The following is a 22,460-nucleotide window of genomic DNA, read 5'->3' on the forward strand; positions in this document are numbered from 1 at the left end:
ATAAGTTGTGAATAAATAATAAAAAGAAGTGAATAGTCACGGATAAGAACACTGTGTAGCATTGTCCACTTTAATGGAAACTTTACAGTTTTTGGTATAAAGTGGTCGTTATTTTAATATAGATTTTTCTAATTTCCTTTTCAACAATTATCTATTTTTTCTCTAGTTATCTCACAGTTCTAGTTGTTGTAGCAACTAACATTTCTTCATGGATTAGGCATACAACAATGTGGTTAATAAATTGAGGAAGAAAAGGAAGACCTTTTGAAGCATCCAAAAACAGTATTGCTATATAATGCTGTTATTTTGAATATCTGAACTTCAAATTTTCATATAGAAGGTTATTTAGAAGCATGCAGGTCCAAACCGACTTTGAATTTCGACCAAACTTTGCAGAATATTACCATAGCTTCTGATAATAGAAGCTAAAAATAGCAAAGCCGCAGCAGTTGTATGAATTTCAGTGTCGATTTTACGCTGACCGCCGCATGAAATTATTGATATAAAAGTAGTAATTTCGATTTTAAAGCTCATCCGAGTTTTGGAGTCCCTTGAAAGTATAAAGATGTAAATTACCCGGCAACACACAAAAAACAGTTGAAAATTGTGACGGGGGATGAAAAATATATTTTTCACGAGAACCCTAAACTTAAAAAGTTGTGGTCAGCAATTCGAGTAACCCAGTATGTCGACGTTAAAACAGGATGTCTGTTTAAAAAAGATTCTTCGTGCATCTGATGGAACATAAATAAAACAGTTGTTTTATCACAAACTTCTAGAAACTGGTCATATCATAATTATAGAGTGCTACAGCTAAAAATTGAACAAGCTAACGCGTAGACTTGATCATAAAAGGCCACAGATACGTACGTAAATCAAATTATTGCATATCAACGTTTAGCCATATGTTGATCAGGTGACTAAAATTACTAAGTGCTTACATGCAATTTGATCAGCACATTTTTAAAAAACTTAACCGTCAAATTCGATGGCTTTAACATCTCTCTGCATAAAAAACAGTTTTTTATTTAGTACTATTATTATTTAGTACTAGAGTTATTTAGTGTATACAGACGCTAATCATAGAACGTTGATAATTGCATCTTCGATATCAATTACGTTTGTTTGAATTGGAAAAATCTTAGTCTGCCCATTAATATTAATATTATAAAAGCTTATAGTGGGACTCAACTTTACCCATTTGTCAGTTTTGGTTCAAACGGTCAGTAGATCAATAGGGTTCGAAGACGATAAAAGGAAAGATTTATTGACGGGTTTTCGTCTTTAGCTGATGCTCTCAAAGGATTTCCAGATAATTTAACAGCTGGTGAATTAACTTTAATTTATCAACAAAAATTTACGATTGTCATTATTTAATATTTATGATTGTTCTTAGGTAACAAAATGCGACAAGGAAAATGATGCCAATCACGACAATAACCAGATTGGGTAATACCGGATGTGTTCTGGGATGATCGCCAGTCGGTAGGCTTAATGCTGAGGACCGTGGTTCGCAGCCTACGTAAACAGTAGGTCCAGTCCAGATAAACCCTATTTGGTAAAAAGAAAACTATAAAATATATGAAAAAATTATATAAGATAAAATTTTAATTAATGTATATCGTGCCAATTTTTCTCAGTTAATGCGAAGGTGGAAAAGATCAAAATACATTCAAACACTCACTAAAATAAATTTGCTGGAAATTAGGTACTGATTAAGAAGTGTATCAATACTGTTATCCTAAAGCTAATTGTCAGTCGCTGCAAATAATAATTCTATATTTATTTACGATCTTTTACGATAGAGAATTGAATCTACAAATACTTCCAAGCTAAATTTACGTAACTAGAACGAAACACGTCCTTTAAAACATCTGCACCGAAATGCGTCACTCCTCAATACGTTATTGGTATATACAACAGTCAGGGGATACTACAGCCTACGTGTAATTTCTCCAAAAAATATTACGGGGAAATGATTTCTAATCCTTCTCTTGGTCCGTGCGCTAAAATCTACGTCACAAATTCGAAAATAACAACGTAACTTCCCACAGTACCGTTCCACGATGAGGGTAAATACTTTTTTTCAGGGAAGATGTTTTTCTCTCGATGTAATTTAGTGACGCTGTTGTTTGCCCATGGTTAAAAAAAACCAAAGACGCACATATTTCGAGAAACAAATTTTCATAAAATAATGACAGATACACAATAAACAGTTTTTTCCGGTTTACTTACGATAAAAGACGTCGAAATACATAAAAAAGTTGAATGAGTTTTTTTAATTTTCTTGTGAACGCTGACGTAATAGACGAGAAGCATATTCTTTCGGATGGTTTTAGTGATGGTTGTTTTTTGTTTGTTTACTGATTTCGTCAATAGACTAATTGCAAGCCATCTTACCAGACTTGGCATTGATGATTTTTTGTAAATCTGTTCGGCTTGTCCCAATTTAATAGGCTCTCATTGTGTTGTATTGTAAAGCAGATGATCGGAGACAACAAGCAATATCGATTTTTTAATATTTTATAAGATCTTTTCAAATTTAAATTTACTTTATTGTTATTATTAACTTCTGAGTATTTTACATCGGATTTTTTGTTTAAAGGATTAAAATTTATTGTTTAAGTGCTTTTAAATGTAAAATTTATGTTGTATTCAAAAGAATAAATATCATTACTTCATACAAGTATTTTTCATGCACATTGCATACCGCTGGATTATAATCTTATCAGGTTTTGTGGTTATTACTCGATTTAGAATTCTGATACATTGTAATATTGTGATTTATACACTATAACTTTGCTTTATTTATCGTCTGTTTTATTTATATGCTATTAAAATCAACAAAGTAATTTGGATTTCTCCTTTAATTTATTATATTAGTTGTTACCTTAGTTACCTTTGTTGTTAATCAAGATATTATGTGTTTTGCGACCGCAAAATCTATTCAAGTGTTGCTGAAAAGCATATCTATTATAATTCATTTGTATCAGGGCTGATATTTAATACGTCCCCACTTCCTTTGAAAAAGGTGTAAGGTTTAAAATAAAAGTTGTTAGGAGGAAATCAGTAGTAGACAATGCAAAAATGCATTTATGAACTTAAAAAAGTGAAATATACAAATTATTAATACAATATTATACTTGTATAATACGAATTAGTAGATTGTATTCGATGGGATATCCTAAATATTGTTGATACATTAAATAGCGATCAAAACGAAAATAAGACTGTAAACTTTAACATGAAGAATGAGATAAGAACATAAAGAAGTAGTAAACTCTAAAATCATATGCTATCTAACGATTTATTATTCATACTATTAAACTCATAATACTCAAAGAGACAGGGGAAAAGAACATAATAATTTTTAGCTATACGGACAGTAATATATAACAACTAAAATAATCATATAAAAATTTAAGTTATAAAAGCTTTTTAAAATTACATGATTTTCAGATGGAAGAAATGATGAAAGCTGAATATGTGCACATCAATCGAATTCAAATGATCTGTCTAATCGTTGTGATCAGGTTTTAGTTGCGATCAGTCAAATCCTTAAAAAACTGACTTGAAATTTTGAAAAACAGTATAATTAAATAAGAATAATGCTAACTTAGAATTCACCTAAAAGATTTAAGTTAGTCACTGGAGACGATTGTAAAATCCGGAATGTGCGGTGCATGCGCAAAAAGTATAATGACAGTAATGTACTGAGTTTATACATTAAAACACGACTGTTTCGATACTGCCATCCCAATCCTATTTTAATATAGGTGAAGCTCTTATACCCTCCACCTGAAGAAAATAGCAAAAATCTGGACAGCAGTAAAATATTTTGTGAGCATTGTCTGCATGTTGTATGAAACAATTTCCAAAAATATCTATATTTGCCGCGCTATATATTCATATCACTGCATATTAAAACAAGTGTACGTTGTAAGATTATTTCGGGGAGATTTTCTTGATTTTGAATTGAAATAAAAGGAACAGAATAATTTGTAAAATAGGTAGCTTGACGTTGGATCTTCAATTGTTTCCCTAACTTAGTCGACTGGAATATGAAGAATATGAGAGGAATTATTTAAGTTCCAGATTGCCAAAAGTACCCCAGATCATGGATTATAACAGGTCAATTGAAAAGTCCCCGGCTTACCGTAGTAAAACACATTTTTTGGCAAAATTAGTTTTTTTACTCAACATAATTTTTTTCAAGGGTGATACACTGATTACAGCGAGCCTGTAACTTTTCGATACCATTTTTGTAGTACGATTTGTCCTTTGCTTCAAAATAGGCCTCAGTTTTGACGAAAATTTCTTCCCAGCGAGCATTCCTATCAGATCTGAAAACAGGAAATAGTCGCTGGGGGCCAGATATGGTGAATACGGTGGATGAAAAAGCAATTCGAAGCCCAATTCATGGATTTTTGCCATCATTTTTACTGACTTGTGACACGGTGCGGCCGTTTTTCGGCGATTTCGTCCTTGTAATAGTCGCTGTTGATGGTCCTTCCTTTTGCAAGTTAGTCAATGAAAATTATTCCATGCGCATCCCAAAATACAGATGCCATATCCGTGCCAGCTGACTGTTGCTGACTGTCGATTTGACTTCGGAGTGAAATAATGGAGCCATGTTTCGTCCATTGTCACATATCGACGCAGAAACGCTTGATCATCTTCAAACACTGCTCCGACTCATCAACTCGTTGTTTTTGGCCAAAAGTGAGCTTGCGCGGCATCCACTTTGCACAGAGCTTTCTCATACCACAATATTCGTGAATGACATAATGTACACATTCAGTTGATATCTTTAGAGTGTCTGCTATTTCATTTGATTTCAATTTACGGTCATTTAAAATCATTTTGTGGATTTTTTAAATATTTTCGTCGGTAACAACCTCTTTTGGACGTCCACTGCGTTCACCGTCTTTGGTGCTCATTTCACCCCGTCTAAACTTAGCATACCAATCCATGATCGTTGATTTTTCTGGGGCAGTGTCCGAAAACTTAGCATCAAGCCAAGTTTTTGCTTCAACTGTATTTTTTCCCTTAAAAAAGCAATACTTTATCAGCACGCGAAATTCCTTTTTATCCATTTTTTTCACAATAACAAAAGTTGCTTCACTCAAAATGCTACAATTCACAAATTAATGATCCTACAGTTGTCAAATTTATACACGCATATTTTGAGGGTTAGGGCTAACTTAAAAACATATGGATTTAATTCTAGTAGCACCATCTATGTGCCAGGCCGGGGACTTTTCAATTGACCTGTTACTAATTTGAAAATTCTGAAGTTGTAGTAGTATATTTCAGCTTAGCATATTGAAATTCAGACAGAAGCATTACACTTCAAGGTGTTTGGCCACAACAGGTTCGTTTTCAAGGTAGTGTTATGTAGTTCGACAATGAGGTGATGACAGCTCGATTCTTGAAATAAAACTTGGAATTAAAACAGTGTATATGCATTCTTACATAAATCAAAAAAGATATCCAACCCGATTGAACAAAGAGACATTTTGGCAGTTCAGATAGAACAAATAGACATTAAATAGAAACGTGACAAATTGACCATCAAATTCAGAAAAATATACTTGGACCTCATTCTAAGCTATCAATATACAACAAAATATATTTATAATGAACTGTTGTTAGTTTTGAACTGAAGTGCGATGTCCCCTGTTATTAAAATCATAAAGTAAACATCTCAAAATATATTACATAAGATCATTTTAATGGGTGGTGATAAAAGATGATGCTTGCATATTAATATTGTTTTAATTATGAACATCACGTATAGTATCATCACTATTGGTATATTTATACAAAGAATATAGAAAAATAATAAGCTAAATTATTTTCATTTGTATTGTTTATCAAAATTAATCGAATACATATCCTATATATTTATTTTTAATTTAAATTACAAGAAATTCAGGTAAATTTTACCTTAGCCAAATTATATCTATCGCTATGGAGTACTATATCCAACATATAATCAATAACTTGAGACAATTAACACAGCATAAAAATTTAACGTAAATTCACCTTAAAATTATATTCAACAGGTTGTAAACAAAATAGTTTTAAGTTGTGACGCGTTCGTTATGTATTTAACACATGTCGGTGAAATTCAAAGCTTTTCCTATAATTAGAGGGATTTTTAATCATTCCATTTATTGTACCATCAAATCACATTAAGTACAGTATTATGGTGATTAATTTACTGTTATTGCGATCAGTTATTCATTAATACTGTATAAATGCAATTAATTTATGGCAAAATGTAAATAAACCACACTAGTCTTTCCATGATGATTTACTCTCTGTAAAAAACAGATGTTATATGACGTTTTTTATCACAAGGTCTTTTAAATATTTGTAATCCTTACAATAACTTGAGTTCACCGATGAACTTAATTTCTTTCTTGGCTTCTATAATTTTAATGGTGGATGTATAATATATATATATATATATATATATATATATATATATATATATATATATATATATATATGTATTATATATATATATATATGTATATATATATATATATATATATATATATATATATATATATATAATATATATATATTAATATATATATAATTGTAATAAATATTAATAAATATTATAATAGAATATGAAAACGTGGCCATGATAGATTATACTTCACTATAGCTATAAAAAATGTCTCAGATTAACAATTTAAGCTGTCAAAAAGTTGATCTGGTCATTATATTATTGATTTTTGAATGCTTATATATGACGATCATTTCTGGATGCCAACCATTTTAAATACAATGCATGCAACAAATACGAGACAACATATATTGAACTAAATGGAATCAACGCAAAAATATATGTAAACTAAAAGTAACGCATTTGTACTGTTTGAGAAGCAATATTGCTTAGTATTATTGGAATTATGAATTAATATTTCGAAACAAATAATAGATGGCACAAGTTATTCTGTATTGCAAGGAAGTAAATATATGCACATCACATAGACAGTAGTATAATAACATATCCTTTAATTTAAGAAAATGTTGGTTTGGAATTATGATACGTTAAAATAAAATAAGCACATTTCACTTAATTAAAAATACTGTTGTGGCAAATCTTGGAGTGTTATTTGAAAGTTCACACTTCATCGAAAGAAACATGATAATTTTAATTTCGGCGTTTTAAAGGGTCTACAAAAAGCCTGGAAATGAGCAATTTTAAGTGAAACTACCATGGAAGATGTATCTAATTAGTTTTGAGACTTGATGACTCAAGACATGATAACATAATTAACTCACTTTAATCATAGATTTCAATATTAATCAAAATGCATTTGGGAGCGTTTTTATTAATCGTTGATTAATTATCTGCTATGTAACATCACGTTAGACAAAAGCAGAGCAGATCAGACTCAAAATTAAGCAACTGTACTGGTAAGTCGGAAGATACTCTCAACTTGACCTAAATTTAAAGAGATTGGTTTATCAGTCAAACATAAAGCCAATTTGTATCTATGGAGTGCAAATATGAGGTTGCACTTAAACCTCAAACGAACTAGTAATCTGCACCATGACCTCCAACTCGGATAGATTTGCGAAGTGATCCAAGACTTAAGCTTAAAAGATAAAATAACGGTATTAAACAACGTGAAAGCAATACAGCTACAGGACAACACGCAGGAAAACAGAATATTGAAGCGAACTAAACCACATGAACTTTTGAGAAACATATACTGATGTATTAATTAAGTATAACAGAACAGTAGTAATATATTAATTTGGTAACTAAGATTGTACTAAGCATATCTAATATACTGTAAGATATAATTAATAAAAATAAATCTGTCTATTCACCAGACATCGTTATGTCTGTTTTGATCGATGTTGTGATGATTAAAGTAAATTTCTAAGTGTTTTAGAAAAGTAATCGGTTAATTGTATTTAAGGCCAGAATGGTTTCGTGTGTTAGCAGTGGCAAGACTTAGTAAAGCATGTTTTAATATCTGAATCATTAATAGCAGAGTATGATTTGAGCAGATACCTTCCTTAGACGCACCAATGTATTGATTATGATGCCACATAGTCTAGTTGAGCAAGAACTATTAAAAAGACAAAAAGTTGTGAAAATACCCATATAAATAGCAATGAAGTTAAAAGGATCTTATATAACGACTTAATATGAATTTATATATAATAAGTATGTATGTAAGAATAAAAGTTATACTTGCTCTACATAGTAATAATTAAAATACTTGAATTAATTAGCGTTAATTATGAGCGTGACTTCAACCTTCAATTTTATAAAGACAAGCGGAGAAGCGTTCAAATCTAAAATTACATAATTATTAACCAAACTAAAAAAATATCTTAATTATTATTGCATAAATACCACGTGCCTGAATTGCAACAAACACACGTTTAATGGGAAAAAAATGGAAGAATGACACAAATTTCCTAACTATTTTTCACAAGTACAACGCAAAACAAAACAATCGAATTTGTTTATCTCAGAAAAAAGTGAATATAGACGGTGCCAGCCTAATACGTATTGAGGTAATTTCGAAAAGAATTTTTTGACATACCATTTTTCTTTAAACTATTTTTTACTATTACGAAAACTATTTATAATATACGATTGTGTAAATATTTCATAATTGGACATAAAATGTCGTGTGTTATTTGTTATTTTTAAACAATTCGACAAATAGCAGCGGGCAGATAAGGCTCTAGGCATTTTTTTGGGGTTCGACTATGCGTTTCATTGATAACATAGTTTTGATAATGGTTATGGTCCATGTTACCCGTTTATCTGGAGCAGATATCAAATAGTAAACACAAAATGTAAACTGCTTTCCTACCATTGACGTAAATCGTAAATTAGGAAAATAAACTCATTAGAAAGTTGTTGTTCGACAAAAAAATATTTAATGTGTAAATCAGTCAATTTGGAATGGGGGAAATTAGGCCTAATAACTTAAATTAAAATACAACAGTGTTACTGCAATTTGATATTTTTCCATAGTATATTTTACGGCATTAGACATCAAGTTACAAAAGTAACAATAATTTCAATATGCATTATAAAAATTTCAGGGGATATTTAAAAATGAAGCAAGCCGTAATAAGCACGTTAATAAAGAAATAACGTTAACAGTTTTATATTAGCGTAACTATAAAATCATCATTCATCTATATATCGCATATGTTGAAATGAAATGGTTAAAATATCTACTATATTAATTAAAACCCAAACAAAATATGACTAAAAAAATAATATTTCAATGAATTAAATATTGATTATATATAAATAAAAACTTGATCATAAACATCTGAATATCCGCAATAAGAAGTGTAAATTAAAATGAATATTAATTTGTTTTACATTCTGTTTATAAACATTACAAAGTATAGCGAATGAAATGTCATTGAACTTTGATTGAGTAAGTCATTTAAGAACTGAAAATGAAGACATCAGTTAGACAATATATATTTATTCATAAAAAGCTACTACATTTAATTAGTCTTTCTAATTCTCATAATTTTTGGATGTTATCTTCTAATTTCTTAAATAAGTAAGTTGTCTTAATAATTCCTGCATTGACTCGTGTTATAGTAATAGGAACTTTTTTTTAGAGTTTATTTTTTATTAAAGATTTTGATTTTTTTAAATAATAATTTTAAATTATCAAATATAATGTGTTCTAAGCTATTCAAACTTTGATACATGTTTCGATATGATATGGTGATTCATAGTATAGATTAGATGATAAAATAGATATAGTTTAAGTATCGTATTCCATTGACGCACATGCATCTTTACAACAGATTTCGTAATGTGTGACGTACATCCCATTCAACAAATACGAGAATTAGCTGTAGTTACTGAGAATAGAAAACTCTAGTAAACATACAAAAGAAAAGGTGAAATATATTTGGAAATCTTTACAGGGGGTATAATGAATTTGATGTGGTCACAACTAGATTGTAGGAAAAGTTATAGCAAAACTCAGCAATTACTTTATGAAGGCGGTCATTGCAAAGTCCTTCATAAAAGAAACCAACGCTAAGCTGTGAAAGAAGTGCAGTAACGATCATTCTGGACACTTGATGATTGAAAGAATATGGTATGGTTCAATGAATCATCGTTTATATTGTCTCCTACAAACGGCCTGGTATAAGTTTATGTCTTCCTCCTGCACTCAAATATGGGGCAAGTTCCGTTATTATTTGGGCGGTAATATAGTGATATTCAGCTAGTACTTAATTGTTTGGGCAATTATTTGTTTTATACAATCGAGCATAACACAGATTCAAAAGGATCAAATAATCAATCAAGCAAATTAATTCAAAAATACAGCAGTGCTAATGAACATTATTACTAGTGTAAAGACTGATGGATTCTCATAAATGTATATCTATTTTATTAAGTTATTGTAAAACCGAATTGTAGGTTTGTTGGCAACGACTAGTAACAACGTATCAATGATAAACAATATTTAGCATTGTGTGACTATTCAAGATCATTCAATGTTTTGAGACTTTTCAATAATAACTATTTTTGGTGGCATTTTTAAAGGAGAGAATAGTGAACTGTATTACTTGACTAACTTATTTAAACATATCTATTTATAGTTAAATTTATATATAGTTCTATAAAACCGTGTTAGCATTTCTATTTTCGATAATTGTAACCTAACTAACATTCGCACCATAACCTTTATATTCTATAACAATACTGCAACTTTTTAATAATACGTCAGAATTCTACAAGCCATAAAATTGTCTTTCGATACCCCTTTCATGTCATATGGTACAACAAAACAAAAACATGATTAACGCGATAATGAATGAAATGTAATTAAATTAATTAAATGTGTCAACACAACTCTGCCATAACAACATATTAGGTTAATTAGTTAATTTTGACAATAGACATTTGTATAAATATGAGTAGCTTTAAAAACATTGTTTTTTTAATGAACATCTATGACGCATATTTATGTTCATATATTTCATACATAACGAGTGTTAGTGATAATATAAAAGCTTATAGATCCTCCTCTATAAACTACACAAAATAAAAATAATTCAAATGCGTTGTTGCCACTTCTAAAATTTCTCCTAAGTCCACGTATACATTTCACATATATAAAAACATATTTTTTACTAATTAACTTAAAAATAATACTTTAACCAACAGTAATAAACACATGCATGGATTTTGAGAAAATGTGTATTTTATATTGTTGGACATATACTTTATTTAATGGTTTGTTTTATTAACAGCAGATAAGAAAACCGTAAACAAAAATAAGGCGAGAAAAACTACCTACTCCAGGTGTTAAAAATAAATAGTAGCCAATTTATCTACATATGGACTTACTTTCATATTGTTGTTTTCAATTGATGACGGAAGCTGAGGTTTTCCAGGCATTTTAGACGTTCTTTTAGACGACCGATAGTTGAACATTCTGTCGAAACACGCGAGAATTACTAAAGCCCATGTGTCGAAGTCGGACCTTTGTATTAGTGGGGTCTACGGTACTACGTCAAGGTCAACAAAAGGGCACCAATAGAATCAGATCTTTGAACGTCATAGAGATTTAGGCTTGGACGGATATATATCAGGTAGAAAAATGTTCGTTGAATGAAGACACACAAAAGAATTTTATTTACTACGCAAAAAATAATATTGATTTATTTCAGTTGAATGTGAGACTACTGCACAACGTTTTTAAATATGTGTGTGGTGTACGGTTTATATAAAGAATATATCATTGATGTCTGAGATATTTATGTCAAAAATATGAAACGTTATTTTTTATTTCATTTGTTAATTTTAATTGAAACAATAAGTGTAGATTTGCCAACACGTATTATTTTGTATACTTAGTAAAGTAGTAAACTTAGTAAACTTACTTAGTTATATACTATGAAAGGTTATTTTTATTTGATGTATTAATTTTAATTTATTATATATAAATAAATAATAATGTTAAATAGGTGATTACATAATATTAATAATTGGTAATAATAATAATATAATATTATATTTTATAATACACAACCATTTACCATTCCATACAAATATTTTAGATTCAGTGATAAATACTACTTAAAACATTATTAACCGCTTTACGTAAAAGTCGACTGTTAAAATGGTGCTAAAATACCGAGTGCTTAGGATATTATTATGGAGATAAACATAAAAACAATTGGTTAAAGAATAGATAGAACGTATTCATAGCATGAAATTAATTTTTTAGTATATTTAGTTACTTATTCAGTTAATTAATAAATTAGGTTTTTTCGATATTTGGTTTTCGCTAATAATATCATTTTATAGATTTTCAAGTTTTAGTGAAATTCTCAAAAAAGTTTGGTTTGTAAATTTAGTATTATTTGTATTAATTGGTTCATTTTAGTATTTTTGATCCAGCTTTTGTATCTTTAAACACGCACCATGTAGAAGAAAGCATATATTATAATCAAGATTAAAATATGATTCTGTTGAAGGCCTGTTTTGTAAATCTTTCTGTATGGACCTTCTGGATTCCTAGACTTGGAAACAGTTTACAATCTGGCATCTGAAGGATGACGTCTTCCAAACATGAAGCTGAAGACAAATTCTATATGTTTATCGCCAAGATAGTGTTAGAAAAGAGGCTATTCAGAGGAACAGAGGAACAGCCAGTGCACAGTTGATGGACAAATACAGAGGTGCAGATTGGTTTGGACAAATATATGTTTTGTTTTTGACAAATCTGTAAAATCTATCTTTTAGATGAAAAACGCAGCGAGAATCTTCGAAAACGACTTATCGATATCTCATTCAGATGTCTGTTTTATCCAGATTATAGAAATTAACCTAAAAAATAGAAACATTCTTCGAGGGTACAACGGTTACGGCTATCGCCAAATGATATAGCAGCGTATTGCCTTTTACAAACAAGGGTTTATCTGGACTAGTGCTGCTTAATCAGAGCTTCGAACCACCATCAACATCCTAGAAGTTATTCGGTTTATTTATAATATATTATTTTATAATAACTGTTCGTAAATGGCCTTGATTAATATGTAATTTTTTAGAATAGAATCTGAAATATTTTTTGATTTATTAAAAAAACAATTATAACAAAAAGTTGACCCATCGCTTACGGAAGAATTTCATTAGATACACTTTTGTGACTTCAAACAAGGTATATAGATTCCATTCTTCTTGATTAATTTAACAGAGCTCTCATATTGAATACAACTCATTATCCTGCTTTACATAAATTACAGTATAAGTCTCTTGGAAATATTAAATAGTTTTTACACCTTTATTGAAATTACATGGTGCTTATTATTGGGTATATAATTATAAGCCGTTATTAATGTAAAGTAAGTTTACTTTGGTATTAGACAATTTTATAAATGATTAAAGTTGTATTTTAAGATCTAGAGTAGAGTTTATGATTTAAACATAAACATTTTTTTAACTGTACATAATTTTCTATGAATGTTATCCGTTGTTGTATAGTTTTTACATTGTTCAAGAAGAGACGACTTATGATACCATATAGTAATTATTATTTATAGCTACTTAGGGTTTCCATTGATTATTAATATGATAATTATTATGTAAATTACATTACGTCTGATAGATATAGATTAGATATCCTATTAATATAGCTCTTAATTATGCATTAATTCATTATTACTTTTATTTTGTACTTGGATTAATTCACAACATAAGTGCGGGATAAATACACAGAAATAATAAACAGTATGGGGTTTACAAATAAAATTAAAGTATGTTCGCATAAGCTGAAGCAAATATTTTCACTTACACACTTATAAATGTTACATATAAGTTCATATGGTTTGGTGCGTTTCAATTTCTTGATTTCCTGCGCATTGTCCTAACATAGTTCAAATAGGCTTTATTATTAATACTGATCAATCTATTGGGAGTATATGACAACTAACCAATACAATTATTTAATTTAGAGACTAATCTGCTCAGCTTTTTGAGTGATATTTCCAATTTAAGCTACTATCGACACTGAATGCGAGATAGTTCGTTGATACTGCTGGAGGAATGGTGTATTTTTATATCTTGATGACATTTAATTGCTCTATAGATCCACATAGAGTTATGTTTTTTATTATACTGGCTGTCTCTTATTGTCGATGGAATTTCGGCACAGTAGAGCATATATGGGAGTGGTTCCAAAATACTCCAATGTTGAGATTGTGCCTTTATGTTGAACTCTAAATTTACTTTCGAAAAGATACGATTTCAGCAATTGACAATAAATCCCCGCCAACAATTAGTAATATTGCAAGGGATTGTTCCTTTTCTACTGATATATAAATTATGCAGAACATATATTAATTAAGTAATTGTTATTATTTATCATCTATCTTTATAAAATAATAAAAATAGTAAAGCTTATATAAATGTAAGTTTTTTATGTATACAATTTAGGTAAATTTAAGTATATAACTTTGTGTATTTAATGATGTTCGATAATCACACTTTTTGCACCATTGTGTTTTATATTTACTATGCGGTTTTCCCAGCAAATAAGAACATCTAATTTAATTGCTAAAATTAACTAAAATACCAACACTCTTGGCTTTCATGTAGGAAAGCTACAATTACTAAATTAACAACGTTCCCGTGGATTCTTATTTCGAGCTAAGGAATTTGGGGACTCCTCAAATTAAACGATTTAAATAGCGGCTGTTCACCGTTTCGAAAACATCTAAAAACAAATATCCAATAAAAAATTATCCAATTTCAATTTTTTCTTTAAAACTACTTTGTCAGTTGCGGATATTAATAATGGTGATCAAAAAAAAAAAAAAAATCGAGAAGCAAAAATAACTCGTTGAAATTAATTTCTATAAGTATCAGAAATGCACTTAAGTCACTCAGTATCATATGATCTGTCAGATTATTTTAGCATCTAATTTCGAAGTGCAAATTTGTAGTTGAAATAAGTTTTCAAAGTTCCAATATTTTTTGAAATTAATTTCGAAGATTTTCACACTGGAACACTTCCTTTTATTCTTGTTTACGGATAGTTTGAAGAAATTAAGTGAAGTAATACGTCAACAACAATAAAACACGACAAGTAATATATAAATACCTATCCACACTCTATTTTTTTTATTTACATTTTACATTTAATATTATTAGTAAAATCTTACTATATAAAATTAATTTCTTTTCCAAATTTAAAATTGTTCTGTTGTACTTGCAATATATGAGGGCGGTCCCATAAGTATTGAGCCTCACCGCCCGATGACGCCACTATCCCAAGAAAAATTTACCATCGTGTAATATATCCTCGTAGATGGGTACTGTTGAAATTGCAGCCAAACTGATCTCGTATTATTGTTTTGACTGCGTGTAGAAGGGGGCTAGTCGGGGATTTTAGAAAAAATGAAAAAGAACAATATCGGTAGATGATTTGATTCTTGTTTTGGAAGGGAAATTGGGCAGCGAAATCAAAGAGCCCTTGGATGCTGTGGACGGTGATCCTTCTCCTTCGATGGCGACCGTCAAAAATTGGTTTAACGGGTTCCAACGGTCGTTCGTCGATTTTTGATGAGCCACGCCGAGGTGCTCCGAAAACGGCTACAACGGAGTATAACATCACTCCAATCTTCATGAAAAATCCACGATCTCGCTTTGGCAGACCACGGAATGATGGTGCGCGAGATGGCTGAGCCAGTAGGCATCTCAAAAGACCGCGTGGGTCATATCCTGCATGAAATTTTGGCATGAGAAAGCTGTCGACACCCACGTTTGCTCACTCCGGATAGCAAGCGCAACCGTGAGACCACTTCAGCGCAGTGATGTTGTTTAAGTGCAATCTGAAAAAGTCTTTGTGCCGTTTCATGACTGTCGACGATAATGTATGCATTGGTACACACCACAGATCAAGGAACAGTCGAAACGGTGGACTTCACCCGACGAACGTGCTCCGAAGAAGGTGAAGATTCTGGGATTCACAACGTGTGAGAAGGGCAAAGTGATCATACGGCTGTACTATTCCGAATTATTGGGCCTATTATCCAGATTTGGTTCCCGCATAACTTCTTATTGTTTCCGAACAAATGAGGAGGTCATCGCCGTGGCGATGGCGAAATCTTGGATAACTTCGCAAATACATTTACGATTGAAGTCATCGTGTAGTTCTTCGGCAGTTACGTAGCACTAAGCAGTTTTGGCATCGTTGGATTTCTAGTTGGAGTGGTGTCCAAATATGCTTTCCAATAGACTGAGAAGCTAATCTCTTTGAGCTTAGGTCAAGTTGGGAGTACCTTCCGACTAACTAGTACAGTTCTTATTTAATCTAATATGCCCTGGTTTTGCCTAACGTGATGTTGCTTTAGTATGAAGATGAAGAAACAAAAATTGGCAATTGAAATTGAATTTCCAGTTTCTCAAAATATTCTCCGTAAAAATCAATATACTTTTCCATGTATTGGAATCAATTTTTTCACTCCGATTTAGTTAATTGCTGTGATTTGGTATTTTGGGCGTATAAAAGTTGACTACCAAAAGCTGTTCAACTATATAATAATATATCGTATAAGCTTTGTAGATGTTAAATCGGTACATCTATTTATATTATTTTATGATTTATAAAAAAATATTTATAATCTTAGAACATATAAAATAAGTGATATAGTAGATGAAATACTACAGATCCATAACCCTGAAGAACTGGGTACGGAAGCAAGAACAAGAGCAAGAACTTTATGAAGTTGGAAGGATGATCAAACGATTGATTTTTTTTTGGAAGGCGGTTAAAATATTCAATTAACCAAAACATCAAAATTCGCTGATTCGTAAAGAAATTGGAGAGTGGCCAAAAAGACGGCGAGAAGGCAGAATTATTTGCTGAGTATTTAACAAATACTTTTCAATATGTCTAAATTACCTAAACAGTAGTCAAACCACTGCTAAGAGAGGGTATAAGAGAGGATATAAAACTTGCACGTCTATTCAAAGTTATACTGCTATTGTAATATGTGCCTAAGCAGAGGAAGATTATTATATTCATATCAATAAAAGCAAATTATGATACCTGAACCGGGTAAAATGCCTATTGATAAAATATTATTTAGTTAATGTCACTGCTAGCAATTGTGTCCAAGTCGTTCAAGAAGTTGTTGCTAAAGTTTCTTGAAAACCCAATTATTGAAGAAAAGCTATTCATCTTGGCTCATTAATTTGGATTCGCCAATTGATCAAGTATATATATATATAGACCTAACTGAAAAGACGTTTTTAAAAAAGGAAATTTGTTTAGTTATATTATTAGACGTAGTCCAAGAGAACCAGTTAGCAATCAGTCATAATAGAGTAAGATACGACGACGAATACTTATATTTTAAACCTATCCATACAAGTAGCCTCCTTGGACCAAGATTGCACTTATTTTATACCAGTGATATAGCTAACGAAGGAGTAACAATGACTACATTTGCGGATGAGGCATGACTCGGAACTAAGACTTAAGTAGATTACAAATAGCCGTCAGCAACATTAGTGTGTAGATCAAGAAATGGCGAATAAAATGCAAAACTACGTAAAGTATATAGGTGCATTTCACATACGAATAATAATTGGTTCTAGAGTAATTCCATATGCGACTATAGCAAAATACCTGAGCATGACAATGGGTGCCGACCTCAAGTAGATAAAATATTTTAAGAAGAAACGAGCAACATTTTGTATAGGACTCGGAAAAATACGATGGTTGCTTCGACGACAATCCGAATCTTTACAAGAAATAGTTATTACATAAACAAATTTTAAAGTAGGTGTGGATTTATGGTATGCAACTTTTAGGTACTACAAATACTTCAAACGACAAAAACCATTGAATTAGTGGTTCAGCTCGTATGTATGCTATATTTGAAAAAGTGTAGTGTTTGTATGGAAATCATATGTGGAGCGCATCTACCAAACGCTAATTAAATTTGGATCACTAGTTGTAACATAGTGTATTTTAAAATAAGGAAAATCATTATCGATGATAATCTGAACCAATAATATGTTTCTTTATCGTCGTTGAAGCAGTAGGTTAAAAAGCTGTAAAACAAAAATCAAAAAATACAGTTGGCAGGTTTAATTTTGCAAGAAGTTCATATCCTTCCTTGTATGTCATTATCTAGATATTAAGAAGTTTGTAAGACAACTATCAATAATTTAGATAACTCTGAAATGCTTCTGAACTAAAATTCTCCGCAAAATACAAATGATGATGAGACAATGGACACCATATTTTGTAAATGATTGCCAATGAATTCCAGGGTCATGTAAATATCGAAATTGTATAAAAAATAAAGTGTTTAAATATCAAAACAATTCTAGAAATTACCAGATCATTTTAAAACATTAGTAATAAAAAATTTCGAACGCATTTAATAATTTATTGTTTTGCACAACTTTATTTATGATTTATGTACATATTAATTTACCTTGGTAAAATTTAAACAAATGATTATAAGTTTCGTTTTAAACAGAATGAGCAAGAAAGAAAATAGAAAAACAATTGACGCCAAATTGTTTCTGTCGATTATAAACAGAAAACCAGTGATTCACATTCATGTTTAATTTGAATGAATACTATCTACAAAATATATTTTCTCAAAGACGCACAACGTATTTTTCACTGGTTCAATATACAATGTAAAATCCAAGGAAATAATCGTGTTTTCAGTATATTTCAGTGTGTTGGCTTGTTCCTTGAATTATTTGTTTTTAATTATAGAATTTCCGGTCACAATATATTAGGTTATTTTACATGTTTTCGTTTGTTAGGTATGTAATAATTCTTCGAAGAAAAAAATAAAGTAATAAATACAGAGATAAGATTAGGTATCTTATTGTAGTGGGTTTTGGTTTACGAATGAATGGCTGAGTACCTTTGCACTGAATTGTTTATTAACTAGTAAGAATTTATTGTATTTATTGTAGAATTTGTTTTTAAATCTTGTTTTGTCATTAAACACTGACACAGAAAAGTAAATATACATTATGTCATTATGTTTGTTGCCTATGAATATTGCGCGTTAGAAAATCTAAGACTATTTAATGTTCACATTTGTATTCACTCTAGAAAAATGTGCCTGGTGCCTTTCCCGGTAGGTGGCTTCAACAGATATTGGCCCAGATATTGAAAAATCTGATGAAATTCTTGAAATGTTTAGCAAAATAAATTATCAACCGTGCCAATATTGGTATGTCTCGGCATTGACGACAAAACTGTTTTAAACCCTTTACGAGAGCTAACTATACAAATAAAATTCTTATATGGGAATATTGATATATGGGATAAGTGTAGGGATTATCATTCATTTTTATTTTGAAATACTTAAACAATTTTATTTCAAGAACAAGAGGTGGTGAGAAGTTGGATCCACCATGTTCGGTTTTGACACATGACGATGTTTACAAGTAAGTAAAGTTGAATGTTTTAGGTAAATTTATGTTATATTATTCTCCAATGACTTTGATTGTATAAAAAATTATTCTTTATTTAATAAAACAAATATGTAGAGAAGTAACAGTAGACTGAATTGTTTAGAAATTTACCTTATATTTATTTATTCAACTTTATTCATATTGTTTGTATATACATACGATAGTTAAAATAAGTATAATATATCTCTATAATTACCTTATATTATTATGTTTGAAACTCTATTATTAGTTATATTTTGTTAGCTGTATTATGTATTGTGTATTATTATCGTTAGCAGATAAATAATGAAAGTATATTGAAATAATATGTACAAAAAAATTATACTATACTTTTTTTGCAACGAGTGAAGTAATATAAACAAGATAGCCCTCAAATAAATACGAAGCAATACAATAAAAGCAGTACAATGTATTTACTGAAGTCAACTTCATATGTTACTGGTATTCAAGAAGTAAGACTTTATCTGACCTATTTACTCTGTGTCTTTTTAAACATTTTGCGTTCAACTGATTGCAACTTAGAATCATCACAATCAGACAGATCATATGTATACAACTGATGTGTACATGTTGAATTTTCACAATTTCTACCACGTCTAAATTATGTAGTGCTAAATGTTTATGTTTTTATATGATGATAATTTATACTACTGTCAATATTGACAAATACCATATGATGTTATAATTTTGAGATTTTTAATTTCTTGTCTCATACTTCATGTTTAAGTTGATTATCCTCTAGTTAGTCAACAAAATTGGCAATATTATGCCAATAGCATATTCTATTAAAAGTTTATACCTTTCTTTTCTCTAAGTTCATAAACGCTTCTATTCATATTGTTTGCTGCTTGCAGCACTTTGATGATTTCTGATAGGCTTGATCAAAATAAGCTTACAAACCATAAAGTATCATGGATATACCTGAAAAATAACGAAATATGCATTAGCGATCACATTTTATATTAATTAACTACTATATTTGATTTAAATAATTTAATTTGTATACTATAAGAATGTTAACTGCTTTTGTGTAAAAAATGCGACGCGTACATATTGCTCAATTTACACGCCACATCTTGAAGGTTATATTTTTTGGAATATATTATATGTTTTAGAATATACTACAAGTCTTGTTCTGCAACAGTGTAAACAAACGATCGGTGAAATATGTGAACTCTCAGATATTGTTTGCCAGCACACAGAGAACATGGTAAAACATCATCGTTGAAGGAGAATAGTGGGCGAAACCCAAAGTTAATTGACAGAGACCAACGAACATTAAAAAAGATTGTGACCAGACAATATAAAACTATCGCGGCAAAAGTGAAAGACGAAATCTTAGGTAATATTCTTTCGACAAGAACAGTACGGCGGAAGCTCCATAAACCAACATTGATGGAAGGGCATTGTGAAACACATTAGACACACATTAAATCGGAAACCAATATCAAGCTACAAAAGAAGTGGTGTGCCGATCATAAAACCCGGACATTTGATGATTAGAATAATGTGGTACAATCCGATGAATCATCGTTTACATTGTTTCCATTTGTTGTCATTGTATGGAGAACCTCAAAATAAGCCAGCTTACAGTTAAGTATGGGGGAGGTTTTATTATAATATGGGCGGCAATATCGTGGTATGTATTCAGCGGGTCCTCCCATTCACATCACTGGCCGAATTATTGCGAATGAATATCTCGACATCTTCAATGATGAAATTCTTACTATGACTAGCATGATAATGCGCCCATACAGACAAATAAAAACGTTCATTCTTGGTTTGATGGGCATCAGAATATCATCCAACATCTTCCCTGACTAACATAATAGCTAGGTTTTAACATAATTGAACCAATATGAAGAGTTTTTAAAACAGATAGTGAGGAGTAGAGTTTGAAGCAATTAGCGGATGTTTTGGACAACATTTAATTGGAAATTATTCAGACAATACGAATCTATTCTGTGAAGATGTGTAGCTGTTTTAAAAATAAATGGTGGTCAACACCTTATTAATAAATAAATATTGCAGGTACATGTTAGGCGTTCATGTTATTTTGTCCATCTCCGGTTGTCTTATTATCTAGGAAGTTTTGGAAATATTAAGTTTCTTTTATTTTATTATTTGACTATCCTAACCAGGTTAACTAGATAAACAATAACGATATTATTTTATCGTAGGTTTATGTGAATAAGTTATGAATCATAAAAATCATATTTTATATCATTAGCAATAGAGAGATGCCATGTTTTTGTAGATAAAAGTATTTTCAAGAGATTCAAGAACTAAACTTGACTTTTGAATTAGTCACATTTGCATGGCGATATTTGTGAATCACTGGAATCAGAATTTTAGAAAGTCTAAATCTATATCGATATGTTTATTGTAATTATTTGGTCAATACTTCATATTATTTTTCAACAATATTTAAATAAATTTTGAATTAAGCATATTTAGTTTTTACTACTCAAAAGTAGTTTTACTTTGGGATTTGGTATTTCGACTTAAAAAATCATTATAAAATGGAAATAGCAGAGATATGAATTATTAATAGCAAAAAAAAAACAAAAATGTTAAAAGACTTAACAATTTTATGTTAAGATTATCTTCAGATTTATGTGATAATCACTTTATAGGAATTAGATTTTTTCTAATAGGAATCGATCGATAAATAAGACGACAGTATACCTGAAAATATTTTAAAAATAGTAGTTCAATTAAAACATTGATGATAGTTGTTAGTTGAAGTTAAGTTAAATAGTTGAAATACAGATACAGTATGCCAATCTTTATGTTAGTGCAGTTTTGCGAGCTTTTGATATAATCCAATTTATTTTGTTGTGAATAAAAAATGTCCAGTGCATCAGAATAAATAAATTTATAGTGTTGAGCTTCTAGTAAAGTTTACGACTTATGTACGTGTTCTAAGAATGGACATAAAGACGTAAATAAGACCCAA

General features: G+C 30.2%; 1 protein-coding gene and 1 long non-coding RNA gene across 4 annotated transcripts in view; one reads left to right on the plus strand and one right to left on the minus strand.

The window, feature by feature from the left end:
• The window catches only part of IP3K1 (inositol-trisphosphate 3-kinase-like protein), a 375,891-nt gene that overhangs the window by 28,725 nt on the left and 324,706 nt on the right, over nt 1–22,460 (minus strand). The window contains exon 1 of one of the 3 annotated variants that reach the window (XM_076395748.1): nt 11,390–11,513. The exons of the other annotated variants lie outside the window; for them this stretch is intronic. Coding sequence (XP_076251863.1) covers nt 11,390–11,476 — 87 coding nt within the window. The 5' untranslated portion in view covers nt 11,477–11,513. Of the gene's footprint in view, nt 1–11,389; nt 11,514–22,460 lie in introns of those variants that run through there. 3 annotated transcript variants of the gene reach the window in all.
• On the plus strand, nt 12,477–13,698 carry LOC143191338 (uncharacterized). Its single transcript, XR_013004475.1, has 2 exons — nt 12,477–12,736; nt 12,791–13,698. It is a non-coding gene; the product is annotated as an uncharacterized LOC143191338 (long non-coding RNA).

Source organism: Rhynchophorus ferrugineus, unplaced genomic scaffold (assembly GCF_030347505.1).
Source record: "Rhynchophorus ferrugineus isolate W39M unplaced genomic scaffold, kcgeb_rfMv2 rfM2, whole genome shotgun sequence".
NCBI lineage: Eukaryota > Metazoa > Arthropoda > Insecta > Coleoptera > Curculionidae > Rhynchophorus > Rhynchophorus ferrugineus.